Source organism: Cnephaeus nilssonii, assembly GCF_951640355.1.
Source record: "Cnephaeus nilssonii genome assembly, chromosome: 6".
Taxonomy (NCBI): Eukaryota; Metazoa; Chordata; class Mammalia; order Chiroptera; family Vespertilionidae; genus Cnephaeus; species Cnephaeus nilssonii.
In genome coordinates, this window is record NC_137077.1 from 7,543,024 (window position 1) to 7,569,253 (window position 26,230).

Sequence of the window (26,230 nt, forward strand, 5' to 3'; positions counted from 1 at the left end):
TAACCATTTGTACACCATAAGCATCTATAGGCGCAAGCGGCGGACCTTTTTTAATTAAATTCAAAATATCATGGCAGTTAACTGGTTAATGAACCAAGATGCACGAGGGCAGGGCAGGTGTGCTCCAGAGGACAGAGAATGGGGGAGACAACAGGTCCGGGGGAGAAGGGAGCAAGGAGAGGGACTGCCCAGGCACTCAGAGAAGTGACCTGCTCTTGGGAGCATTTTGGGTGAAACTCTGTGCTCTTGGGACCCTACAAAGCTTCCGTAAAGTTGCCAGAAATCTCGAAATGCTTTAGGGAATCATTTTTCTTGCAGAAGTTGGTAAAGGAGGTGAATTTGGTACAGAGACAGTGAATGGGAAGTGCAGAGGGTCAACCATCTTCTCTGTAATATGTAGCATATAACAATAGCTAGATATACACAAAACGCTTATTTCATGTAAGTATACCCATGTCCTATAGATGCAGGTGTATGTAATAGACAGGTCTGTGTTACAATGCTTTAAAATTCATAAGCAACTTCCACAGCATACAATAAAGCCTTCTTTATGGGGTGTGCGGCTCAGAGTTCTCTAGGAAAATAAATTGCTAGCATGTACTGAGGACTGTGTATTAATTAGGTTATATTAGCTACTGTCACAGAAAAATCCCCAATGTCAGTGGCTGAATATAGTCCAAATCCATTTCTCTCTCACAGCAATGCCCTCGAGCATGTTCACTAATGTGCCAGGCGCTGTTCTGAGCACTTTATATATGTCAGCTCACCTAATCCCCTTGACTAGCTGTGAAGGTCTCTACTTTCAGGTGAGGAAACTGAGGCATGTCAGTGAGGCTGAACCTGCCTCACCCCTGCACCTTATCTCCCAGTCTCTCACCCCTGCACCTTATCTCCCAGCCTCTCACCCCTGCACCATATCACCCAGCCTCTCACCCCTGCACCGTATCTCCCAGCCTCTCACCCCTGCACCATATCACCCAGCCTCTCACCCCTGCACCATATCTCCTAGCCTCTCACCCCTGCACCTTATCTCCCAGCCTCTCACCCCTGCACCTTATCTCCCAGCCTCTCACCCCTGCACCTTATCTCCCAGCCTCTCACCCCTGCACCATATCTCCCAGCCTCTCACCCCTGCACCATATCACCCAGCCTCCCACCCCTGCACCATACCTCCCAGCCTCTCACCCCTGCACCTTATCTCCCAGCCTCTCACCCCTGCACCTTATCTCCCAGCCTCTCACCCCTGCACCTTATCTCCCAGCCTCTCACCCCTGCACCATATCTCCCAGCCTCTCACCCCTGCACCATATCACCCAGCCTCTCACCCCTGCACCATATCTCCCAGTCTCTCACCCCTGCACCTTATCTCCCAGCCTCTCACCCCTGCACCATATCTCACAGCCTCTCACCCCTGCACCTTATCTCACAGCCTCTCACCCCTGCACCTTATCTCACAGCCTCTCACCCCTGCACCTTATCTCCCAGCCTCTCACCCCTGCACCTTATCTCCCAGTCTCTCACCCCTGCACCTTATCTCACAGCCTCTCACCCCTGCACCATATCTCCCAGCCTCTCACCCCTGCACCATATCTCCCAGCCTCTCACCCCTGCACCATATCTCCCAGCCTCTCACCCCTGCACCTTATCTCCCAGCCTCTCACCCCTGCACCTTATCTCACAGCCTCTCACCCCTGCACCATATCTCCCAGTCTCTCACCCCTGCACCTTATCTCCCAGCCTCTCACCCCTGCACCATATCTCCCAGCCTCACCCCTGCACCATATCTCCCAGCCTCTCACCCCTGCACCTTATCTCCCAGCCTCTCACCCCTGCACCATATCTCCCAGCCTCTCACCACTGCACCATATCTCCCAGCCTCTCACCCCTGCACCTTATCTCACAGCCTCTCACCCCTGCACCATATCTCCCAGCCTCTCACCCCTGCACCTTATCTCCCAGCCTCTCACCCCTGCACCATATCTCCCAGTCTCTCACCCCTGCACCTTATCTCCCAGCCTCTCACCCCTGCACCATATCTCCCAGCATAGGGGAAGTTAGCCAACACTTGTCATACCTATGCTGGTGCTGGGGACACAGAAGTCCCTGCTGTCATAAAGTGGACATGGTTGTATATTCTGTTCTGCGCCTCTGTCTTTATGGAGACTGCATTGCATAGTTCACTCACTCACTTAGTGACTGTTGGTAGCCCCTGCTGTGGCATTGGGATGGGGTTTTAACCTGAGCCAGTTCTCACCTTCTCACTGAGCTAATATTTAGAGTCAAAAGCCCTGATTCCACAATTTCCTGGCCAAGTACTTATTAATTTAGCCTCCCTGAGCCTTGGTTTCCTCATCTGTAAAATGGGGATGAAAATACCCCCTCAGAGGCCTGTGGTAGAGCCAGAATGAGTCTAGTCCAAGGCCCTGGCAGAGGGCCCAGCCCCCAGTGAGGGGCTCACCCCCTGGATTTCAGAGCTGTTGGTGGCTGGGTGTCGTGAATTTCATGCCCTGCAGATGGGATGGCGCTTTGCAAGCTTATCCAAAGTGCGGTGGGGATGTTTGTCAGCAACAGTTTAGGGTTTGCCTTCTTTGGAAAGCTATCTGTTTTCTCTCATGCAAATTGTGGGGTGACTGTGGGGGAGCTAGGGCACAGAGGTGACCACACCCGGTTCATCATTCATGGACTTCCTCTGTGGCAGTCCCCAGCCCCGAATCAAACCTCCACCACCCGCCAAGCTTCAGCGAATCCTCAGAAGCCTCCGTGGATGGCTGGGTTTTGAAGTTCTAGGCCTTAGATCCTCTCTCCAGCACTGCGTGTTTTGATTCACCAGGAGGATGTCCACACAGACAAAGCAATACCTCCCTTCAAGAGTGAGGAAGAGGCTGGGCCAGCTTCAGAAGAGGCCAGTGGTCTGAACCCTAGAGACTATGACGTCTCATGTGTCCTTTCTCCTCTTGTTTTCCAGGGAACTTCAAAGGTCTCTGCAAGCAAATTGATCACTTCCCAGAGGATACAGATTACGAAGCTGACACAGCAGAATATTTCCTCCGTGAGTGCAAGCCATCTTTATCTCCTTCATGGTGATGGGTTCTGCCCTCCAACCTTTAGAGCACAAATACCAGGACTATCTAGAGGTCCCTGTCTCAGCAGAAGGCCTGCCTCCTTCCCTCCTGTCCGGAGACCAAACCTTCATGCATGCTGTTCCCTCTGCCTGCAACACCTTTCCCTCCCTTCTTTGTCTGGCAAACTCCTACTGATCCACCAGGTCTCAGCTGAAACATCACCTGTTCCAGGAAGCCCTCCATTTCCCTGAACAGATTCCCAGAGCACAGCACTTTTATCACGCTATAGAGTCCTTGTCTATTTGAGCAACCATCTCCCTCACCGTCCTACCAACGCTGCTAGCCAGGGCTCTTCCCATCTTATTTGCATTATATGTCCAGCCCAGTGCCCTCAGTAAATATTTCTTAAATAACTGAATGAAGACATTCATCAGGCAGTGCCAGATTAGAACTTCTACTGAAACAATGTGAGATTTTTTTTCTTCCTCCACAAGTCAAGTCAAAGTTAAATCCTGATGTAATAGCTGTGATCTTAAATCCACCTGACACATATTAGCAAGAGAAAGCCTTTGAGTCCCCCCAAAAAGTTCTCAAGAATAGGCAAAAACTAACAAGATGAAATGTTCCCTGAAAAATGGATTTCCAAGAGAGGGGCTGAGGGTCCTTGACACCTGGGATAGCAAAGCCGCGGAGCAGAAGTGGCTGACGGCTCTGCTGGGGCTCTTAGGCCTGCCTTCCCACCATCCCTCTCCTCCCGGGAACCCCTCCTCCGCCCGCCCCACCCCTCTCCCGAGGCAGAGGAGTTAGCATTACCCTCGGATTACTTTATGAAAAATGTAGGAGGCATTTTATTTTATGGATCACCCATCTCTTTCAATAAATCCTCCTCACATCAAAGCCAATCTCAGGTCAGCCTGGAATCGGGTTTCGCTGAGAAGCCACAGAACATGACGTCAGCCAGGCAGCTGGGAAGAGGAAGGAAGGGAGCATGATGCAATTTATAGATTTCTTTTTAAATGAGGGAGAATATCTGACAATGCTCATCATTTATTTTTATGAAGTCCTGCAAGACGCTGCTCATAAATGGAATTCCTAAAGGGCCATTTGGTTGTGTTCCCTGTTACCATGTCTGGGGCCCCCGAAAGCATCTGGCAATAGTGAGAAGGCTGATTGAACACCGCCCATGTGCTAACCCTGTGCTCAGGGCTGAGGAGATCGAGAGGAATGAATGAGACAGTCTGTGGCCTTGGGAAGGCCATGTGGGGAGGACCCTCAGGGAAATAGCTGGACTGGGAGACCCGAATGGAGAGATGCATCCTGCACACAGAGGTGGAAGGGGGCAAAGCTAAGCCGCACAGCACAGCCCCAATGGTCGAGCACGGCTAAATGCCAAGTGCTTGCAGCAGGAACTCTGTCTCATTCTTTGCTGTGCCTTTAACAGCTTCTGGAATCTAGTAGATGCTCAATCAATGCTGCTTGTTAAATAAAGGAAAACTAATAGGATTCTTCAGTGACTATCCCTTACCTACTTTATACCTTCATTTCCTAATTCTTAAAGAGAGAAGAACTTCAAGTGTTGGGTTCATTCTGGTGTCCCTGGACAAAAGACTTGAACATATATTAGCAGTGCAGGGTCCGAGGGTCTGAGTTGACTAAATCCAATAATATTTTTGAGCATTTATAATAGGAGGTCGGCAAACTTTTTCTGTAAAAGGACAGATAATAAATATTTTTGGCTTTGCAGACTGTACAATCTGTCCCAACTACTCAACTAACCTTGGAGCACAAAAGAGGCATAGACAAACAGAAGGAAATGAAACAACTGTATTTACAGAAACAGACAGAGGCGACGTACAGCGTAGTTTGCTGACCCCTGACCTATAATATGCTAATCTTGAGCTAGACAAGAAAAGTAATTTTTTAACCTGGAAGGTGTGAGTTCCTATCATTCTCTATTAAGCTCTAACCTGGTTGGTTAGAGCATCTAAAAGACAGGGATCATTCTTGAAGGATCCTCTGCCCCAACCTGCATGTCATGATTTGTTACGGATTCTTCTCCCTGCCCCTCGGACCATGAACAGCTACTCCTCTGAGTAGCTGCAAACAGACAGTTCTCTCTACCCCTCAGCCAGCTGGAGATGTTTGCTAAATGAGTAAATGAGAGCCCACCCTTCCGAGGGCCCCCTGGCACATTCACCCTCGTCCCAGAATGAGGACAGAGGTGGATGCAAGGTCTCAAGCTGAGTCAAAGCCACCCTTCCCAGCCTCAGAGCACGCCCCCCCTCCTCCCTTTTTTCCCTTCTCCTCCCCCCTATGCTGGGCCCACCAGGCACCGAGGGGATCCTAGGTACCTAAGCGTGGGAAGTGTGGGGAATACCAGGTGTCAAAGTCTGAGCTTGTGATTTAGAGGGAAAGGACCTGAATTCAAGGTGAGGTCTGCTCTGTGGCCTTGGGCACGTTACACAACTTCTCTGAGCCTGGATGAATACCAGTCCCTGGGAGGGACTCTGAGGAGCGATGAGACAAAGGCCAGGATGGTGCTTTGTTAGAGCGTCCCCGCTGCCCATGGATCACATGAGAGAAGTCCATCACCCGCTTCAGGTTAGAGGATAGAAGCACAGCGATACACCCTCCAAGCTCCTGAAATGCTGGAGCTGCACACACAGCCCCATCCTCCCATTGTACAGACGAGGATATACCGAGGCCCAGAGAGGTTAAATGACCTACCCCAGCCCAGCACACTACCTGGGATGCCACCTGCCTCCCGGAACGTTAGGCAGGGCTGAGCGCTCCTGTCCACTGTCCGAGCCCTGCAGCCCCTTCTAGCAAAATTGTTCCCACCAGAGGTCACCATGGTCAGCATGGCTAAAACTGTGGTGGCGGATCCTTGCAGTTAGGGAACCTGCTCAGCTGCAGCTGGTGCTCACATCCATGCAACCAGAGCCTACGTTTCACAACACGGGGCCTGCCCTCCGCCTGCTGTGCACAGGTGGCAATTTCTATTCGGCCCTGGCCCCTCATTCAGGTGCTGGCTGCAGCCACCATGCTACTACACGAGCTAGTCATGAGTCACAACCTACACTTGAACCAACACCAACCCAGGTAACCGCAGGCCCAGAGGGAACAGCAACAATAAGCTCTGCTGCGGGGAGAACCAGGATTTCCCGGTGTTCTCAGTACCAGGCACCGTTCTAACTGCTTCAAGTGCGCTTACTCAGGACACCACGGCAGCCCTCTGAGCCGGTGTCTGACCCTCTCCCTGCAGCACCGGGGGCAACTGAGGCTCAGGGAGGGCAGGCAGCACCGCGAGGGAGACGGTGCAGGCCGCTCTCTCCACCAACCCCAGACAACAGGAACTGGGAAGGCTCCCAGGACCTGCACAGATGGTGCTCCCGAAGGACGCTCGGTGCGCTTCCAAGTTCCGTTCATGTGTCATTACACGCAGCAAACGTTCATTGGATGCCCGGCTGTGTCGGGGCCAGGCCTAGCACTTTATGCATTATCTTCATCCATTGCACGACCACTCCAAAAGGAAGGTACTGCTGGTGTCCCATTATACAGATGAGAAAGGGGAGGCACAGAGGCCACAAAGACGGGGAGGGCCAGGATGGGACCCAAGCAGCCCACACCTGGAGCCCATGCTCCCAACCACCACTCTCGACTTCTCCCTCTTCTCATCCCCCATCTTCTTCTTCCTCTTCCTAGTTCTCTTTCTCTCCTCTCCAATAACACCTTCTCTCTCTCCCTCCCACCTCCTCTCTTTCTCCCTTTTCTCTCTCCTCTCATCTCCCTCACACACTCTCTCACATACACACACTCTCACATACTCTATCACTCACATGCACTCACACTCACATTCTCACACACATTCACATACTATCTCACACACTCACATACTCTCACACTCACACACTCTCACACACTCACATACACTCATATACACACACACACATACTCTCACACTCACAATCACACTCATACACACTCATACTCTCTCACACTCACACACTCTCATACACACACTCACACACATGCACTCATACACGCATTTGCTGCAGCCCATCCCCTTTCACAGTCACTGGTGACCCCACCCAGCACAGTGTGGAAGGAGGAGAGAGGGAGAGATGACCAAGAGCCTGGAAGCTCCTCCCAAGCCAGTGTGTCCCTATCCACCCATCACCGAGTCTTAATTCCCCTCTTCAACACCCCTCAAACCCAGCTCTGCCCAGACCCTCTGTGCCCACGCTGGTCCGAGCACCATCACTTGTCTGGCCAGCCACAATAGTCCTCCCACTGCAATAGCCCTCTCACTGGTTCTCTGTACTCCCCTTGGCCTCTTCTTAATCCATGTGTTTTTTTAATCCTCACCTGAGGATACGTATTTTTTTATATCTTTATTATCGAGAATCCATGTGTTTCTTAAGATGCAAATCAGATTGTGACAGTCCTGCCCACTTTAAGCCCTTTCATGTTGCCCACTGTTCTGGATAAAGGTAAGCTCTGGAGCACGACCCACAGGTCCCCGGTGACCCACGAGCCCGTGTGGCCTGGCCCCAGTGGCTCCATCTCCCTCAGTTATTCCCCGGCCCCTCCACCAGCTCCTAGTGATCCAGCTCCTTTCAGTTCCCTGGACAAGCCCTCGCTCATGCTGCTCCCTCTCCCTGGGACACTCTCCACATCCCGCCTCTGTTCTGCCCAGTTAGCTTCCCCCTATCCATCAGAGGTCAGTTCCAACATCGCTGCCTCAGGGAAGCCCTCCCTGATCCCCACAGGACTCAGAAGAGGCTCTGAGAGGCATGAAAGCAGGCGAGTGCAGTGGTAGGCACACAGAGCCTAGAGGCAGACTGCCTGGGTTCACAAACCCAGGTCCCCCATGTCTCTGCTGGGCGGCCTTGGACAAATGGCTACACTCAGTGAACATTAGCTTGTCCCATGCCTTCATGGTGCCACACGGCATCTTTATTTCATAACACCATCCTAGTTGATAACTATTTATCTGTTATTATCGGACATATATCTTCTCCATGAGGTGGTAGGCCTTATAAAGACATGGACCAGGCCTGTTTTGCATTCTTCTGTCTTCATGCCTAGCCTGGAACCTGGCACAGTGGCCAGCACTCAGCCTGTATTTATTCACTGAACTTCCAGTTGTCAAGAGCAACGCATCTCCCTGCTCGAGACCGTGCAGCCTTTATTAGGGACTTGGCCAGAGGTGGCTGAACTGCAACTAGCAGGCCAAATCTGGCTCACCAACTGTTTTTATAAATAAAGTTTTATTAGAACACAACCACACTCGTTTGTTTACATATTGTCTATGGCTATTTTCATGCTACCATAGCAAAGCTGAGTAGTTGCAACAGAGACCGTATGGCCAGCAAAGCCAGAAATACTTATTATCTGTTCCTTTATAGAAAAAGTTTGCCACCGCCTGTTTTCGGAATGTGGAATCTCCTCAAAGCCGAGGCCCATGGTTTCATGGGGCTGGTGTGAGGTTTAGATGGGTTAACTCACGGAAGGCACTTATTAGAGGGCCCAGCACATAGGAAGAACGCCCTAAATATTAGTAGCTATTGTGTAGTTCCATATGCTCACAGGTCAATAAATACTTGTTCATGGAGCAAATCAGATATTTTCTGCTTCTTGTGATAGATTTTAGCACTAAGACCACACCAGCTTCAGTGGAAAGTCCAGACAATTCATGGCGAAGTTGTGTCTGACTGAAGGGGAAGGAGCATCAGAAATCATAATAATTCTATCTTTTACTGTATTCCTTGAAGTGTCCGAAACAATGCAGATATTATCCAATTTAATCCTTATGAACTGTTGTGCGCATACAAGTCTTACTATGAGGGTCTTGTTAACATGTACATTCTGGTTCGGTTCAGTAGGTAGGTCAGGCGGGACCTGAGAACCTGCATTTCTAGCAAGTTCCCCATGAGGTCTGTGCTGCTGCTCAGACTACCCTTTGAGCGCAGGACCTCACAACATTCCTGTGAGCTGGATATTATCACTGCTCTTCCCACTTTACAGGAGGGAAAAACTCAGCAAGGTAAAGACTCTGGTCCAAGGTCACACAGACATGTGAACTTAGGTGAGACTAACTGCATAATCCCCATTCTGACTCACTAGCTGGATGGGCTTGGGCAACTTACTCCACCTCTCAGAACCTCCGTTTTCTCATCTATCAACTGGAGCTAAAAAACGCACATGAAGGGCTACTATGAGGGTTATATAATGTATGTTAGGTACCCACTCAAGACCCAACAAACATTATCTCTCTCCTGGGTCTTCAAGAAGCTCTCGCCAACCCTGTGTGCTTCTGAAGATGAGAAAGCAGGTAGCTTTGTGCACATCTGAGCACACATGTGTGCGTGTGCAGATGTGTGGCTGAGGCTCAGGATGGGGATACAGCACCTTATCTTAGAAACAACTTGCAGAGAGAGACCATCCAGGTCTGGTGAGGAGGTACTTCCATCCCTGCCTGGGGGCAGAAGGGAAAGAGTGCTGAGAATGCTGAGTAACCCAGCTACCCCCGACCTCTTGCCCTCTTCCTCTCACCCAGCTCGGGTTCACCCCACGCATGCCCACCTGGATACTCCCATTCATCAAATGTTTACTGTATGCCCTCAAAGACTTACCTAGGTGCACTGTCAGAATCAACTCATTTAATCCTCACAACAACCTTAGGAGGCAGGCACTATTACCATCCCCATTTTACAGATGAGGAAACTGAGGCACAGAGAGGTGAGGTAATTTACCCAAACTTACACAGCTGATAAAAGCTAAAGCCAGATTCAAATCCAGGTCATGTGATTCCCTGGCCACTATAATGTACTGCCTCTCAATGTACCCCAAATGCCCCCAAAGAGTAGAGGAAGGACCTAAAAACTTTGCCTAAGGTTGTCAGTGAAGGTTTCACAGACATGGGAATTTTAAGTTAGGTTTTGATGGATGAATAGAAGTTTACTGAGTTGAAAAAAGCAGGAAAAATATTCTAATAAAAAAGCTTAGTATGTCAAAGTCAGAGACATGCAATGACATGATATGGGAAGTTTGCTGTGGCCGGACAAGAGGGAACATAGGCAGAGGCCAAGCCACACAGGGCCCTATGGGCCTCAAAGGGCACTGGAGTTGGGGCCTGTAGGCAGAGATGAGCCCCTGCAGGGCTATGAGCTGGGCAGTGGCTCTCTCCCTCTCCCTCCTCCCTGGTATTGCTAAGCAACCTCGACTTGGGTCCTGTGTCCATAAAACCCCATTCCTGTGTGCCGCCGCCTCCTCCCTCCACCATGCCTCAGCCTCACAGCCATGTTCTTTCTCTCCCTGACCCTCCACGTTCTGCAGGGGCCGTGAGGGCCTCAAGCATCTTCCCGATCCTGAGTGTGATTCTACTTTTCATGGGTGGACTCTGCATCGCAGCCAGCGAGTTCTACAAGACTCGACACAACATCATCCTGAGTGCTGGCATCTTCTTCGTGTCTGCAGGTAATGACCACTGAGCTAGGCAGGCAGAGCCCAGGCCCGCCAGTGGGGAGAAGGCTGAGGTTTGGGTGCTCACTGGCTGGGAGGACCTGAACCAGAGAGGAGAAGAAGGAGGAGAGGAATCCCTGTGCTTTGCAACAGGTTATATTGAGAGGAAGACAGGTTGTGCTAGGGCTCCTGGCTGACCCCCCTCCCCCCACTGATTCCAGGAATATCCCAGACCCTGTCCCTTAGCCCAATGGCCCATCTTCCTCCCACCTCTTAGAAAAGGGCCCAAATCCCAAAGAGCAGAGGAAGGACCTAAAAACTTTGCTTAAGGATGTCAGTGAAGGTTTCACAGACAAGGGAACTTTAAATTAGGCCCTCCTCGGGTACTGGGCCTACCCTCTCCCCTCCCTACCCTACCTCAGTGGAAGCAGGCAGGCAATCAGAACCACATTTCTCAGCCCAGTTACATGACAAGTCACATTTGCTTCCAATTCCAGAAAAAGGACATGGGCTGCAGCATGAGCCATTTAATAAGAATGACTAGCATTTAAGTAGCACTTACCAAGTCCCAGACTCTAACAGCTTTCATATGTATCAATTCACTTAATCCTCTCCATGGCCCTACAAGACATGTCTTTCATTATCCCCATTGCACAGACCTGGAAACTCAGACTAAGGTTACCTGGCCAAAGGCTTTGAATCCAGGCAGTCTGGCTCCGGGCACCAGTCCTAATCCCCTGCCACACCAGCTTCAAATGCCAGGGCAGCCTTGAGCAAGTTACCTAACTTCTCTGTCATCCAGTTCCTCATGTGCAAACCCCCTGGAAAAGCACTTAGCAGTGAAGGCAGGTGGTAAATGCTCGATAAACAATGTTTATTATTATTATTGTTACTCAATAGTTGTCGAATGCCTCTCCTCTCCCTCCTCCATATCTGCTTCCATTAGTTCTTTCCTTTGTGGCTCCCTCCAAATGAAATGATAAAGGTGATGCTTTCCAACATGCCTATATGCTCGCCTATCCATGCACTGTGAAAATGAAGGCCCATCCAACTGTCCCTGCCCCCCCCCCTTTTTAATGTTTTTATTTATTTTAGAGAGGAATGGAGAGGGGGAGAGAGAGAGAGAGAAACATCCATTGCCTGCCTCCTGCACACCCACTGTGGGGGATCCAGCCCTTAACCCAGGCATGTGCCCTAACAGGGAATCAAACCAGCAACCTTTGTGCATGGGAAGATGCTCAACCAACTGAGCCACACCAGCCAGGGCAACCGTCCATGTCCTTTAATACTGCCCAAGTGCCTGGCATTCTGCTTGGAAATTAACATCCTTCTCTCTGATTCTGCCCCGCCCCCTCCGTGTCCACCCTGTGCCCCACAGGTCTGAGTAACATCATTGGCATCATAGTGTACATATCTGCCAATGCCGGAGACCCCTCCAAGAGCGACTCCAAAAAGAATAGTTACTCGTATGGCTGGTCCTTCTACTTCGGGGCCCTGTCCTTCATCATTGCCGAGATGGTCGGTGTGCTGGCCGTGCACATGTTTATCGACCGGCACAAACAGCTGCGGGCCACGGCCCGCGCCACGGACTACCTCCAGGCCTCCGCCATCACCCGCATCCCCAGCTACCGCTACCGCTATCAGCGCCGCAGCCGCTCCAGCTCCCGCTCCACCGAGCCCTCACACTCCAGGGACGCCTCCCCCGTGGGCCTCAAGGGCTTCAACACCTTGCCGTCCACGGAAATCTCTATGTACACCCTCAGCAGGGACCCCCTGAAGGCCACCACCACGCCCACCGCCACCTACAACTCCGACAGGGATAACAGCTTCCTCCAAGTTCACAACTGTATCCAGAAGGAAAACAAAGACTCTCTCCACTCCAACACAGCCAACCGCCGGACCACCCCCGTATGAAGCCACGGGGCCCTCGCTAGCGCCTGCCCTGCCAGGTCCCAGGCAGAGCCCAAGAGTGGGGACACGGCCCGGGCCCGTGGGGTGGGCCTGGGGGTAGGGGTAGGGTGGGGGAAACCAAACCATCCACTGGGGGGTTGGGAGGGGGAACCTTCAAAAAGAAAAAAAGAAAAAAAAAAGAGAAAAACATAAGTAAATTAAAAAAAAAAAAGAACAAAATATAAGAGGAACAAAGAAGCCAAACAACAGAAAATGTGAAAAACACATAAATGAGGGAAGAAAAAACAAACTTTAAAAACAGCGAGAGGATAAAAATTAAAAATAGAAAATAAATCTAAAAGAAAATGCATGATTTCCCATGTACCATTATTTTAACATTTAATAAAAACCAATTTAAATGAAAAAATAAAAGGGAACTAAGATAACATTAAAGCAAAAAATTGAGAAGAAACAGAAAGGAAAGGAGATGTTCTTTGCATTTAATCAGGGCTTTATGTTACTTGCTTGTTTGTTTTTTTAAGCTTTGGGAGAGTTACTTTTCTGTTCCCTTTAACCCCAAGAGGGCTCTGCCTCCCTGGGCGAGTGGGGGTGGAGACTCAGAGGCCCCGGGGCCAGGTGAGCCTCTTGGTCACTGCCAGGTCCCTGGAGCCTCTGGATGGGTGCCCCAGGAATGCTGGGCAAGCTCCTGGCTTGCGAATCCACTCCACCCAGCATCAATGGGGCAGTTATAGGCCTCCAGGTGACCCATGAGTCCTTGGTCCCTCCTGTCCGAAAGGTACCTGGAGGGGGGTGCACTTGGGGCTTGCCCAGCCCCCAGGTTCCCAGTCCTTAATGGTCCTTAACCCACTGTGATGACTTCCTAGGCCTTGAGGGAAAGGAAGGAGAGGGATGGCTGCTGGTGGCTTGCTGAGATGCCCAGAAACCCCGGAATCCTCAGGGTGAGCCTCTTGGGGTCAAAACCCCAAGATCCTGTCCTTGGGGGCAGGAAATCCCACCCCCACCCCCGGGGATATAAAGCAGCTCTCCCTCCTCACCCCTCACCTCAGGGCCATCCAATGACCCTGGGGCGATGGTGGTCCCCCAGACTCATAGGCCCGCAGTCCCCTGGGAAAGGGGCTCACTGACCCTTTGGGGGTCCTTAGACTCACTGAAGCCCCCTTGGGGTTCAGTGGGTCCAACAATGAAATTGCAAAAAGGTTTCTTTTTACAAAAGAAAAAGGAAAAACAAGTGGTGATTTTTTTTTAATAAAAAAAACCACAGACTATAAATAAATGTAAATATATAATACGTGGATTTACTCGAAAGAAAATCAGATAGTATTTTTCTTTTAATTCTTTTCCAGCTTTAAACTGTGAAAACAAAAAAATGGGGTGGGTGGGGGACTTAAAATTTAGCAGGGAACTTGTAAAGAGAAAACAAAACAAATATACAAATCCATTTTTTAAAAATACTATTGTGAGAGATTAGAGCTGGGCTTAAAGCAGGAGGGAGAGACAAAAGGCCCTAGGGAGCTGCAGGGAGTTCCTATCACGGAAGATCTCTTCCTTATACCAGGAAGGCGCTGCTAACGTGGGAGAGAGAGAGAACCACGATGGAGAGTCCTCTCTTCACGAAGGAGATCGCACAACACAAACACACACACACAGTCCTTGAAGCCCAGTGCTAGAATCACTCACAGGGATACACGTGCCATCTAGACCCTTCCATCCCCATACACAGGCAGAGGAAGGAAGGGTTCAGAGAAGCTGACTCATGCCCTCCAAAGCCGTGGACAGCAGCCCTACACTGGCATGTATGCTCACAGTGCCCTCCCACCACACACATGCACATCACTTGCATGCATGGAAAGGGCACCAGTCTAGAATCCAGCTTTGAATTCTGAAACCCCTTGCTGTGTGGCCTCTCTGGGCCTCAGTTTCCCCTGTGTAATAAGCATGTGGATTGACCCAGATGAGCTCCAAAGGCTCATTCTTATTCTTGGCGCTGATGACTTTTAAAAAGATATGCCACCTGCCCAGAGGAAGATGCCAGAGACAACCAAAATAGCTGCCATCCAGCCCCAAAACATTGAGAACATTTCTGAATTATCGGTCAGCTGTACACACACACACACACACACACACACACACACACACACACACCATATGCCTCCTCACTGTGCTCCCAACCCCCTGCCCCCACATCCAATGTCAAAGCAAAAATTACACACACGTGAGCAAACGTGTATCCTGCCATTCAGACAGAGAGGGAAAAGGCACCAGAGGTCCCCAAAGCCACTCTTCATTCTGTGTCCCCTTTAATGCCATAACCCAGTCACAGAAAGGGGAGGGGGCTTCCTTGTGAGAAGACATCAGCCACCATGCTTCCCCCACTCTCTTTAGGGGTCAGAGAAAAAGAGGACCCTCCAAGGCTTGCTGGGAGTGGTGACGGCCAGGAGATGCAGAGGAGAGCTTTCTAAAGTTTGGTCCCAGGGTGAGGACCAACCTCAAAAGTTAAACTGACACCACAGACTAAAGTCTGCAGCATCCCGTGTTGCTCCCCTTTCTTCCCAGAGGGACAGGGGCCAGTTCAGACTGAGAGAAACCCCACCGTTTTGTAAAGCTTGAATTTCAGCCCAGCCTGCTGGAGGCGGGGGGCCCTGCTGCCCCATCTGCATGTCTCGGTTTGCCTCTTTCTTGACACTGCCCTGGCCTGAAGTTTCTTAATTTGAGCTCTGGGAGTTGAGGGGAGTGGCTAGCATTGCTTTTGGGGTTTCCACACTCCCAGCTCCCCTTCCCATCTTTTGTCTGGGAAAGGAGAGCTCTGTTCTTAGGTCAGCAGCATCTGGAACCCTAAATTCAGCCTGAACCACAAGGCAGATCTGCCGGCCCAGCCCAGCAGTTCCCAGGAGGCCCCAGGGCCCCAGGGCCCCAGGGCAGAGCAATGGGGCCAGTACCAGGTGTGGTGGCCACCCAGTGTTTCCAGTCTGGGCAGAAATCACGACCTCTCCCTCCCCACTCCAGCCTGGCCCTCCACGCCACCAGATTCCACACCAGAAAGGCTCGAGGACTAGACAGAAGGGTGAGGCCCACAAACGACAACAAACGAGCAGGCGCTGTCCGGAGAGGACAGCGGGCCCCAATCTGCGCCGGCAGAGTGTCCGGGATGGAAATCAGTGCTCTCTCCGGGCCGGGCCGGGAGGCCGGGGTCGGGGTCCTCTTGAAGAAGGCCATTCGTGTGGGTAGAGCCCAGCTTGGCTGAGAAAGGGCTGGGGGCCCAGAGGGAAGAAGCCAGGCCTGGGATGGCAAGGGCACTGCTTGCCAGGGTGGATGATTGCTCATGTCCAGCTCAAACCAGTTCAAGAAACCAACCTCCATTTTATTTTCTTGGTGGGTCCTTTTTTTTTTTCAGACTGTTAACAGAAAAAAATTTTAAAAAGCAGAAAACTAAAAAAAGAAAAAAATCCTGGTACATGAAATAAAGATTTTTTTTATAGCTTGGTCCTCACTTCAGTGGATTTCTTTCATTGCTTTCTCAACTCCTAGCATCCCATTTCAAACAATCGCAAAGTCAGAGATTCTCAGAGATGAGGGATGGGAGGCTTAGAAGCCATGCAGTAGTGTCCCCATGGGAGTGTCAGGTTATGAGTCCTTTCATAAATATTCCTTGCCGATACTTGCACTCCTCCATGACGGGGGCGGGCGGGGGGGGGGGGTGGGGTGAGTCACCCCAGCCCATGCTGGACAGCACTCACTGGTGAAAGTCTCTTCTGCACAATGAATTTCAATCCACTCTTCCTTTGAATCCAGCAACGCTGAATGAGTTCCTTCCCTTTGCAGCACAACAGTTCCTCAGAAGGTTGGAGCATGATGTCCTTGAGTTTTCTGCCTAAAATAAACCAGTGACAGTCCAGGGTTTCAATTTTCCCCATGAAAGTGTGCAGTCTGGAGTGGACACAATACTCAGAGGGACACAAAACACAGTCCCCTCCAAGACGAATGGGAGGATTTTGGAAGGGGCCCTGGGACTGTGCTGACTTGAAGAGATGGGAAAAGCAAGATGGGATGTGTTCTATTTGGCTCAGGCTGCTATAACAAAATACCACCAACTGCATGGCTTAGACATCAGACATTTATTTCTACAGTTCTGAAGGCTGGGAAGTCTAATATCAAGATGCCAAAAGATAGGCTTCTGGTGAGAACTGTCTTCCTGGCTTGCAGATGGCACCTTCTCTCAGAGAGAGAGGAGAGTTCTGGTCTTCCTCTCTTCTTATAAGAACACCAATCCCATCACCAGAGTCCCACCCTTGTGACCTCATTTAACTATACCTCCCAAAGGCCCCACCTCTAAATACTATCACATTGGGAGTTAGGGCTCCAACATATGTATTTTGGGGGGAACACAAAAATTCAGGCCATAACAGGATGCTAACAGGAGAATTGGACCCTTGACAGTGAAGAAAGGCCCCATTCAAGGCAGCCAAACAGCAATCCCCCCAATGTCCAGCCCTATTTGAAGGATAGCTGTACATGCCTCCCAAAGGCATTAAACGTATTTAATTTAGTTCATTTTAACTTTAAAAAACTGGCATACCACTTAAGCTTGGAGGAAGGAAGGCATTTAAAAATCAAATCAAGATTAAAAAGCAAACAGAAAAGTACTTGTCTGTTGGAAAATTGTAAAATATTTCTCCTCCTCCTTCTAACACCTTCTTTGCCCACCTTCCCATCACCACCCTTACTGAATTTATTATCCTTGACTTAGAGATGAGGTGTAAACTCACAACCAATCCATGACAATAGGAAAAAGAAAAGCTAACCAAAGCCTGTTTAGAAAACATTGTGATACATTGCTCTGAAAAGAGGGCGGGGGGGGGGGGGGACTTCATTTTGTCCTACTGACATCTCTCATCATAGATTTTTTTAAAAAAAGTCTCATTCACTACAGAAGCTGGGATTCCCTGGCCTAGGTATTTTAATATTTTCATTTGAAGTGGCTGAAGGTGATCCAAGTCACCTTCGAAACAGCCACAGCAATGCACAGCGAGGGGGATAGGGGGAAGTCCCAGAGGTCATGGCCCAGGTCCGGCCACAGACCAGGGCTGCAGCACAGCTCCAGGCAGCGGGGTCTCTAGGAGGGAAGACCCTGTCTCCATGTCGGGGAGGAAGCTTGTCATTGTGCAGCTCTCCCAGAGGCTCCAGAGATGGCACACTCTGAGCCACACAGGCCTAGGGGAGCCCCGCCCTGCAGTATGGGACCCTGGAAAACTTCGCTCTAGAATTAGCCAACGCTCAGAACTCCCTGCTCAACTCAGCCCAAGTTCCCAGGGGCCCACAAGCATCTCTCCCTCCAGGCTCACTCCTGACATTTATAATCCCAGGGCAAGAATACAAATGGAGGCCCACATACTATAAATCTAAATGTTTAACAGCTAAAAATCAAACTTTAAAATGATGCTCTATCCTTCTATCCTGACGGTTTGAATTTGGAAATCTCAACCTCCTCTAATTTCCATACCCAAAAGTGGCAGCATAAGGCAAGCCAGTCCTGGGCCCTTGACTCTGGCACCCAGCACACAGCCCAGCCTCCCTTCCCTCCCCACCTCCAGCTCCACTCAACATGTACAGGCCTCTCCCACACAGGGCGTGCCCATCCCAGCCTGCACATCCATGTTCCAGTTACTGCCACCCAAAACAGCCGCTCCTTGGCTACCCCTAAGACCAGTGCAAACTCAAGATAGATGGTAGCCAGCCCTAGAATCTTTGGGAAGGAATTCAAAATACAGGCTAAGGGAGGAGTATATCCTGTTGGCATATAGACTCCCCCCCGCCCCCATTGGAGGGGCATGGTCAGAGAAAGGCCAGAGCAAGGCCCCTAAAGCCCAGGGCCCCTCCTGCAGTGCATGTCCACAGCACGGCCTCTCTCTGGCTTTTGATTGTATAAGGGCTCTGACTCCCAGAGGGTCAGGGAAGGAGCCACAGAGCTCAGAAAACCTATACCTTCTTGGGAAAAAAGGCACAGTGGAGTCCAGAGAGGACAAGCTATGTGTCCAGACTGGCACTGTGAAGGTTCCAGGCCCCAGCCTCCTGACCCGCACTGTCCCAGCCACCCTTCTGGTGGAGGTTTGGAGCATTCCTTCACCATCCTCCATTCACGTTCCAGGCTTAGAGTTTCCCCCTCGTAGGACTGCTAACCTCGCCAAACTCCAAGAGCTCCCAGAGTGTCTGCAGGGAGTGAGGGAAGGCGGCTGTCTCGGTGAGTGTCTAGACCTGCCTAACAAGGAACATCAGTTTGGACTGGCTTCCAAGCCAACGGCAGAAGCTGGCGGGGAGCCAGACACCGCCTGCTCCCCTGGTGCCCAGGCACTGGAAAGAAATGTTTCTGGGCCAGCGTGCAGTCTTTTCCCAGGCATGAGGCGCTCTGCCCCGCCTGCCCTCCCCACCACGGGCTGTCACAGACAAAAACCCAGTGGGGTGCTGGGTTCACCTCCTACAGCCATCTCTTCTCAATTCCATGTTCAGTTTGGCCATTTTGAAACTGGCAGTGGTGGGAGTGTTTACACCACAGAAATGGGCAAATGCTACAAATCAGGGTTTTGGTGTTTTTTTTATGAAGAGCTGATTGTCAAACATTTACCAGCATACCATTGCATAAATCTGTAGGTGTGGTTCACTGATGCACACCTTTGAGACACATCCAGAGCCCCCATGGTGTGGAGCATGTGTGCATGTCCATGTACATATTCTTACATACACACATACTTCTGGAATTAAATCAACTCACCCAAACATATTCATTCAGTCTGTCAGCACTTACTGACCACATCCCCTCTACCAGGCCTTGATCTTGGTCCCAAGTGTCCAGACATGACAAGGACATGAACTTTCTTTCAGGAAGCTCTCAGTAGAGACAGGGGCATGGACAGGAACCTGAAGGTTGCTGAGAAAGATGATAAAGCCGCACAAAGGCGTGGAGAGGAGGGTACACTAACAAGGGGCAGGCACCCAGAGGAGATGGGGCTTCAGCGAGGATGTGCACGCCCACCGCACACATTTCTGTACATACTAATCTACACGCACTCGTAGACCTGTCCGTGCACTTGCATACACAGGTAAGCATAGAGGTGTGTATACTGTCACAGGTGCTTGATCTATGTGGACACATGGACCACATGTACATGCGTGTGCATATATGGGTGTGCCTATACATGCCCAAAACATCGGCTAGAACAAAGGAACACAACACTAGGGGAGATGACCCATTTTTATTACCAGGCACACCTAGCCTGAAGCAATGAGAGCAGTGTCTCTCTCTCTCTCTCTCTCTCTCTCTGTCTCTCTCTCTCTCTCTCTCTCTCTCTGTTAGTACCTCTCTCAGTCTATTTCTCAGTCTCCTCTACCCTCTCTTGCTCGGGCTTTTGTTTTCTCTCCCTCGTCCCCCTCCCACCCAGTTACCAGAGTTACCAGTCTCAATCTCCCCTCACCCACACTGCTATTATGCAAAGGATTCCAGGGGGAATAAAAAGTAAGTGGTGAGACCAACCCAGGCACCTCTCTCAGCCTCTAGCTCTCAAAGCAGAGAAGTGAAGAGAGCCCAGATGGGCTCTCGGAGGCAGCCCTCTGTGATGAGATGAACAAGAGCAAGAACCCTGGCATGAGGGGGAGGAGGAGAGTATCCTTTCCCATCCATCAAGTCAGGGAGTCCGGGAAGAGCTGTCATGACCCCTAAACAGTTCGAAATCTCACGGGATAGGAAACTCGGACACGGATGTCAGGCAGGATGTAGTCAGCTGTCAGAAGGTGACTCTAGGCGGGGAGAGGGTAGCCAGGGGAGGGAAAAGCCCTTGAGGGCTGAGGCTTAGGCTGTACCCACCTCCCTCCTGGTGCTGCTGCGACCTGGTTCTCACGAGCACTCGAGACCGCTCTGATGCCTTTCATTCATTAATTCATTCATTCATTATCACAGACCTGTTAAGCAGATAAGGAAACTGAGGCTCAGAGAAGCAGAAAGGGGCTAAGAGGATGGGCTCTGGAGTCACACTGCCAGGGTTCAATCCTGACTCTTGCCACTTAGGAGTAGCACAACCTTGGGCAAGTTATTTATGCCTCAGTTTCCTAATCTGTAAAAGGGAAATAATAATAATAGCACTGTTGTTATGCGGAGTACATGAATTAAAAGCATTAGAGCAAGCATGTCAAACTCAAAGGCTAACAAGGGCCAAATAAACAAGGTTTAAGTTTATGTGGGCCGCAAAAAAACAAAAGCTTCAATTTTCATAGAAACGCAGGTTTATTTCCATAGAGACATGCTGAATGCAAAGGGCTAAAATAAATGAGTTATCATTAACATAAAATAATAGAACATTTTAATAAAAATTAATATTTTTTCTTGAACATTAACTTACCAGACACTGAATAACTGCACAAATTAATAAGCGTAACACAAATAAACCTATTTTTCTTGTTCTCCGAAAGCGAAATACTTCCTGTTGTGCACACCAAACAAGTCAGTACAAGACAAATGATGTGGCAATTGGCTGCTAAAATATTCACTGCTAGTATTAGTGGAGAGAAATGGTGTGCCTGCGCATAAGACACGTGAGGGAAATGAATGCAACACGATTATAATAATCAGTTATTATCGAACACTGTAGTTCGTTATTAATAATTATGTATAACAGGATATTGTAAAAATTAAGTTATGAAATTTTTATTAAAACGTTTCTTACCGGGTGAGGCCCTGGGCCCCTGGAACCGGGTGAGCCTGGCCCCGGGTCCGGGTGAGGCCCTGGGCCCCTGGATCCGGGAGAGCCTGGCCCCGGGTCCGGGTGAGGCCCTGGGCCCCTGGATCCGGGTGAGCCTGGCCCCGGGTCCGGGTGAGGCTGTGGGCCCCTAGATCCGGGTGAGCATGGCCCCGGGTCCGGGTGAGGCCCTGGGCCCCTGGATCCGGGTGAGCCTGGCCCCGGGTCCGGGTGAGGCCGTGGGCCCCAGGATCCGGGTGAGCCTGGCCCCGGGTCCGGGTGAGGCCCTGGGCCCCTGGATCCGGGTGAGCCTGGCCCCGGGTCCGGGTGAGGCCCTGGGCCCCTGGATCCGGGTGAGCCTGGCCCCGGGTCCGGGTGAGGCCGTGGGCCCCTAGATCCGGGTGAGCCTGGCCCCGGATCCGGGTGAGGCCCTGGGCCCCTGGATCCGGGTGAGCCTGGCCCCGGGTCCGGGTGAGGCCGTGGGCCCCAGGATCCGGGTGAGCCTGGCCCCGGGTCCGGGTGAGGCCGCGGGCCCCTGGATCCGGGTGAGCCTGGCCCCGGGTCCGGGTGGGGCCGCGGGCCCCTGGATCCGGGTGAGCCTGGCCCCGGGTCCGGGTGAGGCCCTGGGCCCCTGGATCCGGGTGAGCCTGGCCCCGGGTCCGGGTGAGGCCGTGGGCCCCAGGATCCGGGTGAACCTGGCCCCGGGTCCGGGTGAGGCCCTGGGCCCCTGGATCCGGGAGAGCCTGGCCCCGGGTCCGGGTGAGGCCCTGGGCCCCTGGATCCGGGTGAGCCTGGCCCCGGGTCCGGGTGAGGCCGTGGGCCCCTAGATCCGGGTGAGCCTGGCCCCGGGTCCGGGTGAGGCCCTGGGCCCCTGGATCCGGGTGAGCCTGGCCCCGGGTCCGGGTGCGGCCGTGGGCCCCAGGATCCGGATGAGCCTGGCCCCGGGTCCGGGTGGGGCCGCGGGCCCCTGGATCCGGGTGAGCCTGGCCCCGGGTCCGGGTGGGGCCGCGGGCCCCTGGATCCGGGTGAGCCTGGCCCCGGGTCCGGGTGAGGCCGTGGGCCCCAGGATCCGGGTGAGCCTGGCCCCGGGCCCGGGTGAGGCCCTGGGCCCCAGGATCCGGGTGAGCCTGGCCCCGGGTCCGGGTGAGGCCCTGGGCCCCTGGATCCGGGTGAGCCTGGCCCCGGGTCCAGGTGAGGCCGTGGGCCCCTGGATCCGGGTGAGCCTGGCCCCGGGTCCGGGTGAGGCCCTGGGCCCCTGGATCCGGGTGAGCCTGGCCCCGGGTCCGGGTGAGGCCGTGGGCCCCTGGATCCGGGTGAGCCTGGCCCCGGGTCCGGGTGAGGCCCTGGGCCCCTGGAGCCGGGTGAGCCTGGCCCCGGGTCCGGGTGAGGCCCTGGGCCCCTGGATCCGGGTGAGCCTGGCCCCGGGTCCGGGTGAGGCCGTGGGCCCCCGGATACGGGAGAGCCTGGCCCCGGGTCCGGGTGAGGCCGTGGGCCCCCGGATACGGGTGAGCCTGACCCCGGGTCCGGGTGAGGCTGTGGGCCCGTGGATCCGGGTGAGCCTGGCCCCGGGTCGTGGACCCCTGGATCCGGGTGAGCCTGGCCCCGGGTCCGGGTGAGGCCGCGGGCCCCTGGATCCGGAAGAGCCTGGCCCCGGATCCGGGTGAGGCAGTGGGCCCCTGGATCCGGGTGAGCCTGGCCCCGGGTCCGGCGGAGACCAAACCAGAGGGAGTCGAACCTGCAATACCACCATTTGTCCACCATCCAGACCTGAGGGGTCAGTGCCAACATATACTCATATGGAACTGGTGGACATTGATATTGGGTCTCAAAAGAACTGTTGGTCCAGAAAGAAACTCACTACTGACTGATTCATTTGCCTGTCAGCATAACTATTATTGCTCGTCGCACATTCAATTCTTATAAGTATATCTCTAGTGACACATGATTTTGCTCATCTAGGGGAAATGATGAACAACATGGACTGATGAACAAGAACAGAACCAGAAACAAGGAGACATCGATCGGACTATCGGGCCTCAGAGGGAGGATAGGGGAGGGTGGGGGGAGGGGGGAGAGATCAACCAAAGGTCTTGTGTGCATGCATAAGAGCCTAACCAATGGTTAAGTCCAACAGGGGGTTGGGGCATCCATGGGGAGGGATGTGGGATGGGAATGGGGGGATGAGGACAAATATGTGACACCTTAATCAATAAAGAAATTAAATAAATAAATAAATAAATAAATAAATAAATAAATAAAATAAAACGTTTCTTACATACCGTTATATTGGCTGGGCCGCAAAAATATTTGTTGTGGGCCACATGCGGCCCACGGGCCGCAAATTTGACATGCTTGCATTAGAGCATAATGCTTCTGTCCTGAGACATAACAACAGTTTTACAGCACTTTCTATGTAAGTGAACACTCAAGACTGTGCCATGAGCCAAGACATACTCAGAATGTGGCAGAGCAGTGCCCTGATCCTCATGCATACCCTCCATTCTGTCCGGCCTTCGTCATCCACATACACAAACACACGCAGCATCACCAGTGCCTTAATGGAGGCTACCCAGGGCACAGAGGGGCAGGGAGTAGGGAGGGTGAGTTCTCCTTGGCAGAGCTAGGGGGTTGGGGGTGCACAGGCAGTGCCAGGAGAGGCTTCACAGTTCTGGGTTGTAAAAGCCCTTGAGGGCTGAGGCTTAGTCTGTACCCACCTCCCTCCTGGTGCTGCTGCGACCTGCTTGTCATGAGCACTCGAGACCACTCTGATGCCTTTCATTCATTCATTCATTCATTCATCCATCCGTCCATTCATTCAGCTCCTATTACATGCTGCTCTATGCTCAATGCTAGGGGTAGCAGCAATCAAGACAGATCAGAGCTCCAGCCTCCTATAAATCACATTCCAGGGGGGAAGAAGGAAAATTAACAAGTTAAGAATAAATAATAATATGATCACAAATTGTCATGAATGCTATGAAGGAAATTCATTTTAAAAAGTAAAAAGCAAATTGATTTAGAAAAGTAATAGGGCTTGACCTCTCCTTTGGGTATCAAAAAAGTAGCAGCTTAAAACAATAAGCATTTATTATCTGCTCAGCTGGGCAGTTTTGCTCTGCACGGTGAGGGCTGAGGCTACAGTCACTCGGGGGCTTGACTGGGCTGCAGCAACCACACTGGCTCACTCAGGGGCTGCAGTCAGCACTCACTGTCCGCCGGGAGCTCAGCTGGGCTGTTGACCTAAGCCCTCATCCTGTGGCCTCTATGTGTCTTGGGCTTCTACAGCATGGCACCTGGCTTCCAAGCAGCAGAAACTGAAAGCTGCCAGTCATTGGAAGGCCTAACCTCGGAAGTGTCAGCAAGTCACCTCCGCCATATTCTGTTGGTCAAATCAAGTCCCAAGGCCAGTTCGAGAGGGAGGAAAAACCAAATCCACCTCCTGATGGAAGTAGCAGCATACGTGTGAGAAGCGAGGAAATGCTAGGAGGACATCCTTGAAGGCTGGCTACCACAACCCCTTAGGCAGAGCAGCCAGGAGGCCTCTCTGAGATGCTGATTTTCAGCTAAAATGTGAAGGGTCAGGGTGGGCCAGACAAAAACAGGGATGGAAGGGAAGGCCAGGTTCCAGGTAGAGGGAACAGCATGTGCAAAGCCTCTTTTCCTAACACAGGAAAGAAAGTGACCTGTGAGTAGATCTAAAGATGACCCCAATGGTTATCACTGGTGAGCAAGGGACAAGTGACAGAGGATGAGGTGGAAGGTGGGCAGAGGTTGGTCCGTGTGGGCAGGCCTTCTAAGTACAAGGAGAGGCCCCTCACCAGACATGACAGGGAAAATCACCCCTCAGCTCTCCATACAAAACTCACTAAGCTTAACACTGTGGGGGGACAGATCTAAGTTAGCCAGGTCTCTTACCTGAAGCTCATAGTTTATTTGAATTATTTACTTGTGATTTGTGATCTGACCTTTTCCATTCAATTAACCTCTATTTAAGCAGCTCCTTCTATGAGTGGAACAGCTTGCAAGACACATATATAAAAAAGAATGTTAAAGGTAGGAAACCAAGGCCATGGAAAGGAGGCTCAATATGACAAAGAATACAAACTTCCTGGCAAGCAAGGCAAAAAAGGAAACACCATAAATTCTGCAGCTTTCGCTGTCAACATTGACACTGTAGATGCTGTAGAGAAAATTTTTTTCTTGCTCTCATGCTCTCTGGAGAAGAGAGAAAACATGTATGAAACAATAATCAACAACTCAAAGCTAAAAGTAGAGAAGGGCAAAAGAGTGCCTCAAACAGAAACTGGACTGGAAGTCTTAGAACCCTTAAATCTCAGAGGACTCGGACCTTGAAGGGCGGCAGAAGCGGGCAGGTGGGAGAGCATGGGTAGAAAGTTAGAAAGGCCTGTATCTGCAGCCCAGCTTCACCTGTCACCAGCTGTGTAACGTGAGTAAGAGACAGCCTCCCTGAGCCTGAATTTCCTCATCTGTGAAGTGGGTTCAACGATCCCTACATAGGATTAGTGGCTGGAATGCTCTGAGGAGACATTGAATGTGAAAGCTCCTAGCGCCTAGATGTAGCTGGTGCTCGATGAAGAAGAATCATAACTAGAATCCATTGAGCTTCCCCTTGTGTCAGGCATTAATTGAAGCACTTTATATTTTAATGCTAACAGCAACATTATGAGATAGATCCTATTATTATCCCCAGTTTACAAATGAGGAGATGAGGCCCAGAGAGATTAAGATATGTGTTCAAGGTCACACAGCAAGAATGTGGTGGAGCTGGGACAGTAAGCCAGGCAGTCTACTGACTCCAGAGCTCACATCTTCACCCCTACACTAACCACTTCTCCAGCAGTGTTCTCCGTGTCCCTTTCTCTTTACCTTCATCCCCCACTACACACCCACTCAGTCTGCTACGCGCTCAGAGCTGAATGGGAGCTCCTCCCTCTATGGAGCCAAAATTCCCGTCCTATTGGCTCACCTCATTCTCACCTCCTTCCCACACGTTGCTGCTCTTTTGTCTTAGCTCTGTTCTGCAGAGTTTGTGAAAACCACACTAACTTT

The 26,230-nt window shown here is 51.5% G+C and overlaps 1 protein-coding gene across 1 annotated transcript in view; it reads left to right on the forward strand.

Annotated features, from left to right (window-relative positions):
• The window catches only part of CACNG2 (calcium voltage-gated channel auxiliary subunit gamma 2), a gene marked incomplete at both ends in the record, with an annotated part of 104,548 nt that extends 92,105 nt beyond the window's left edge, over positions 1–12,443 (forward strand). Inside the window, 3 exons of the mRNA XM_079775555.1 lie at positions 2,966–3,049; positions 10,404–10,544; positions 11,908–12,443. Of these exons, the coding sequence (XP_079631681.1) occupies positions 2,966–3,049; positions 10,404–10,544; positions 11,908–12,443 (761 nt within the window). The remainder of the gene's footprint in view (positions 1–2,965; positions 3,050–10,403; positions 10,545–11,907) is intronic.
• Positions 12,444–26,230: the final 13,787 nt, after the last annotated feature.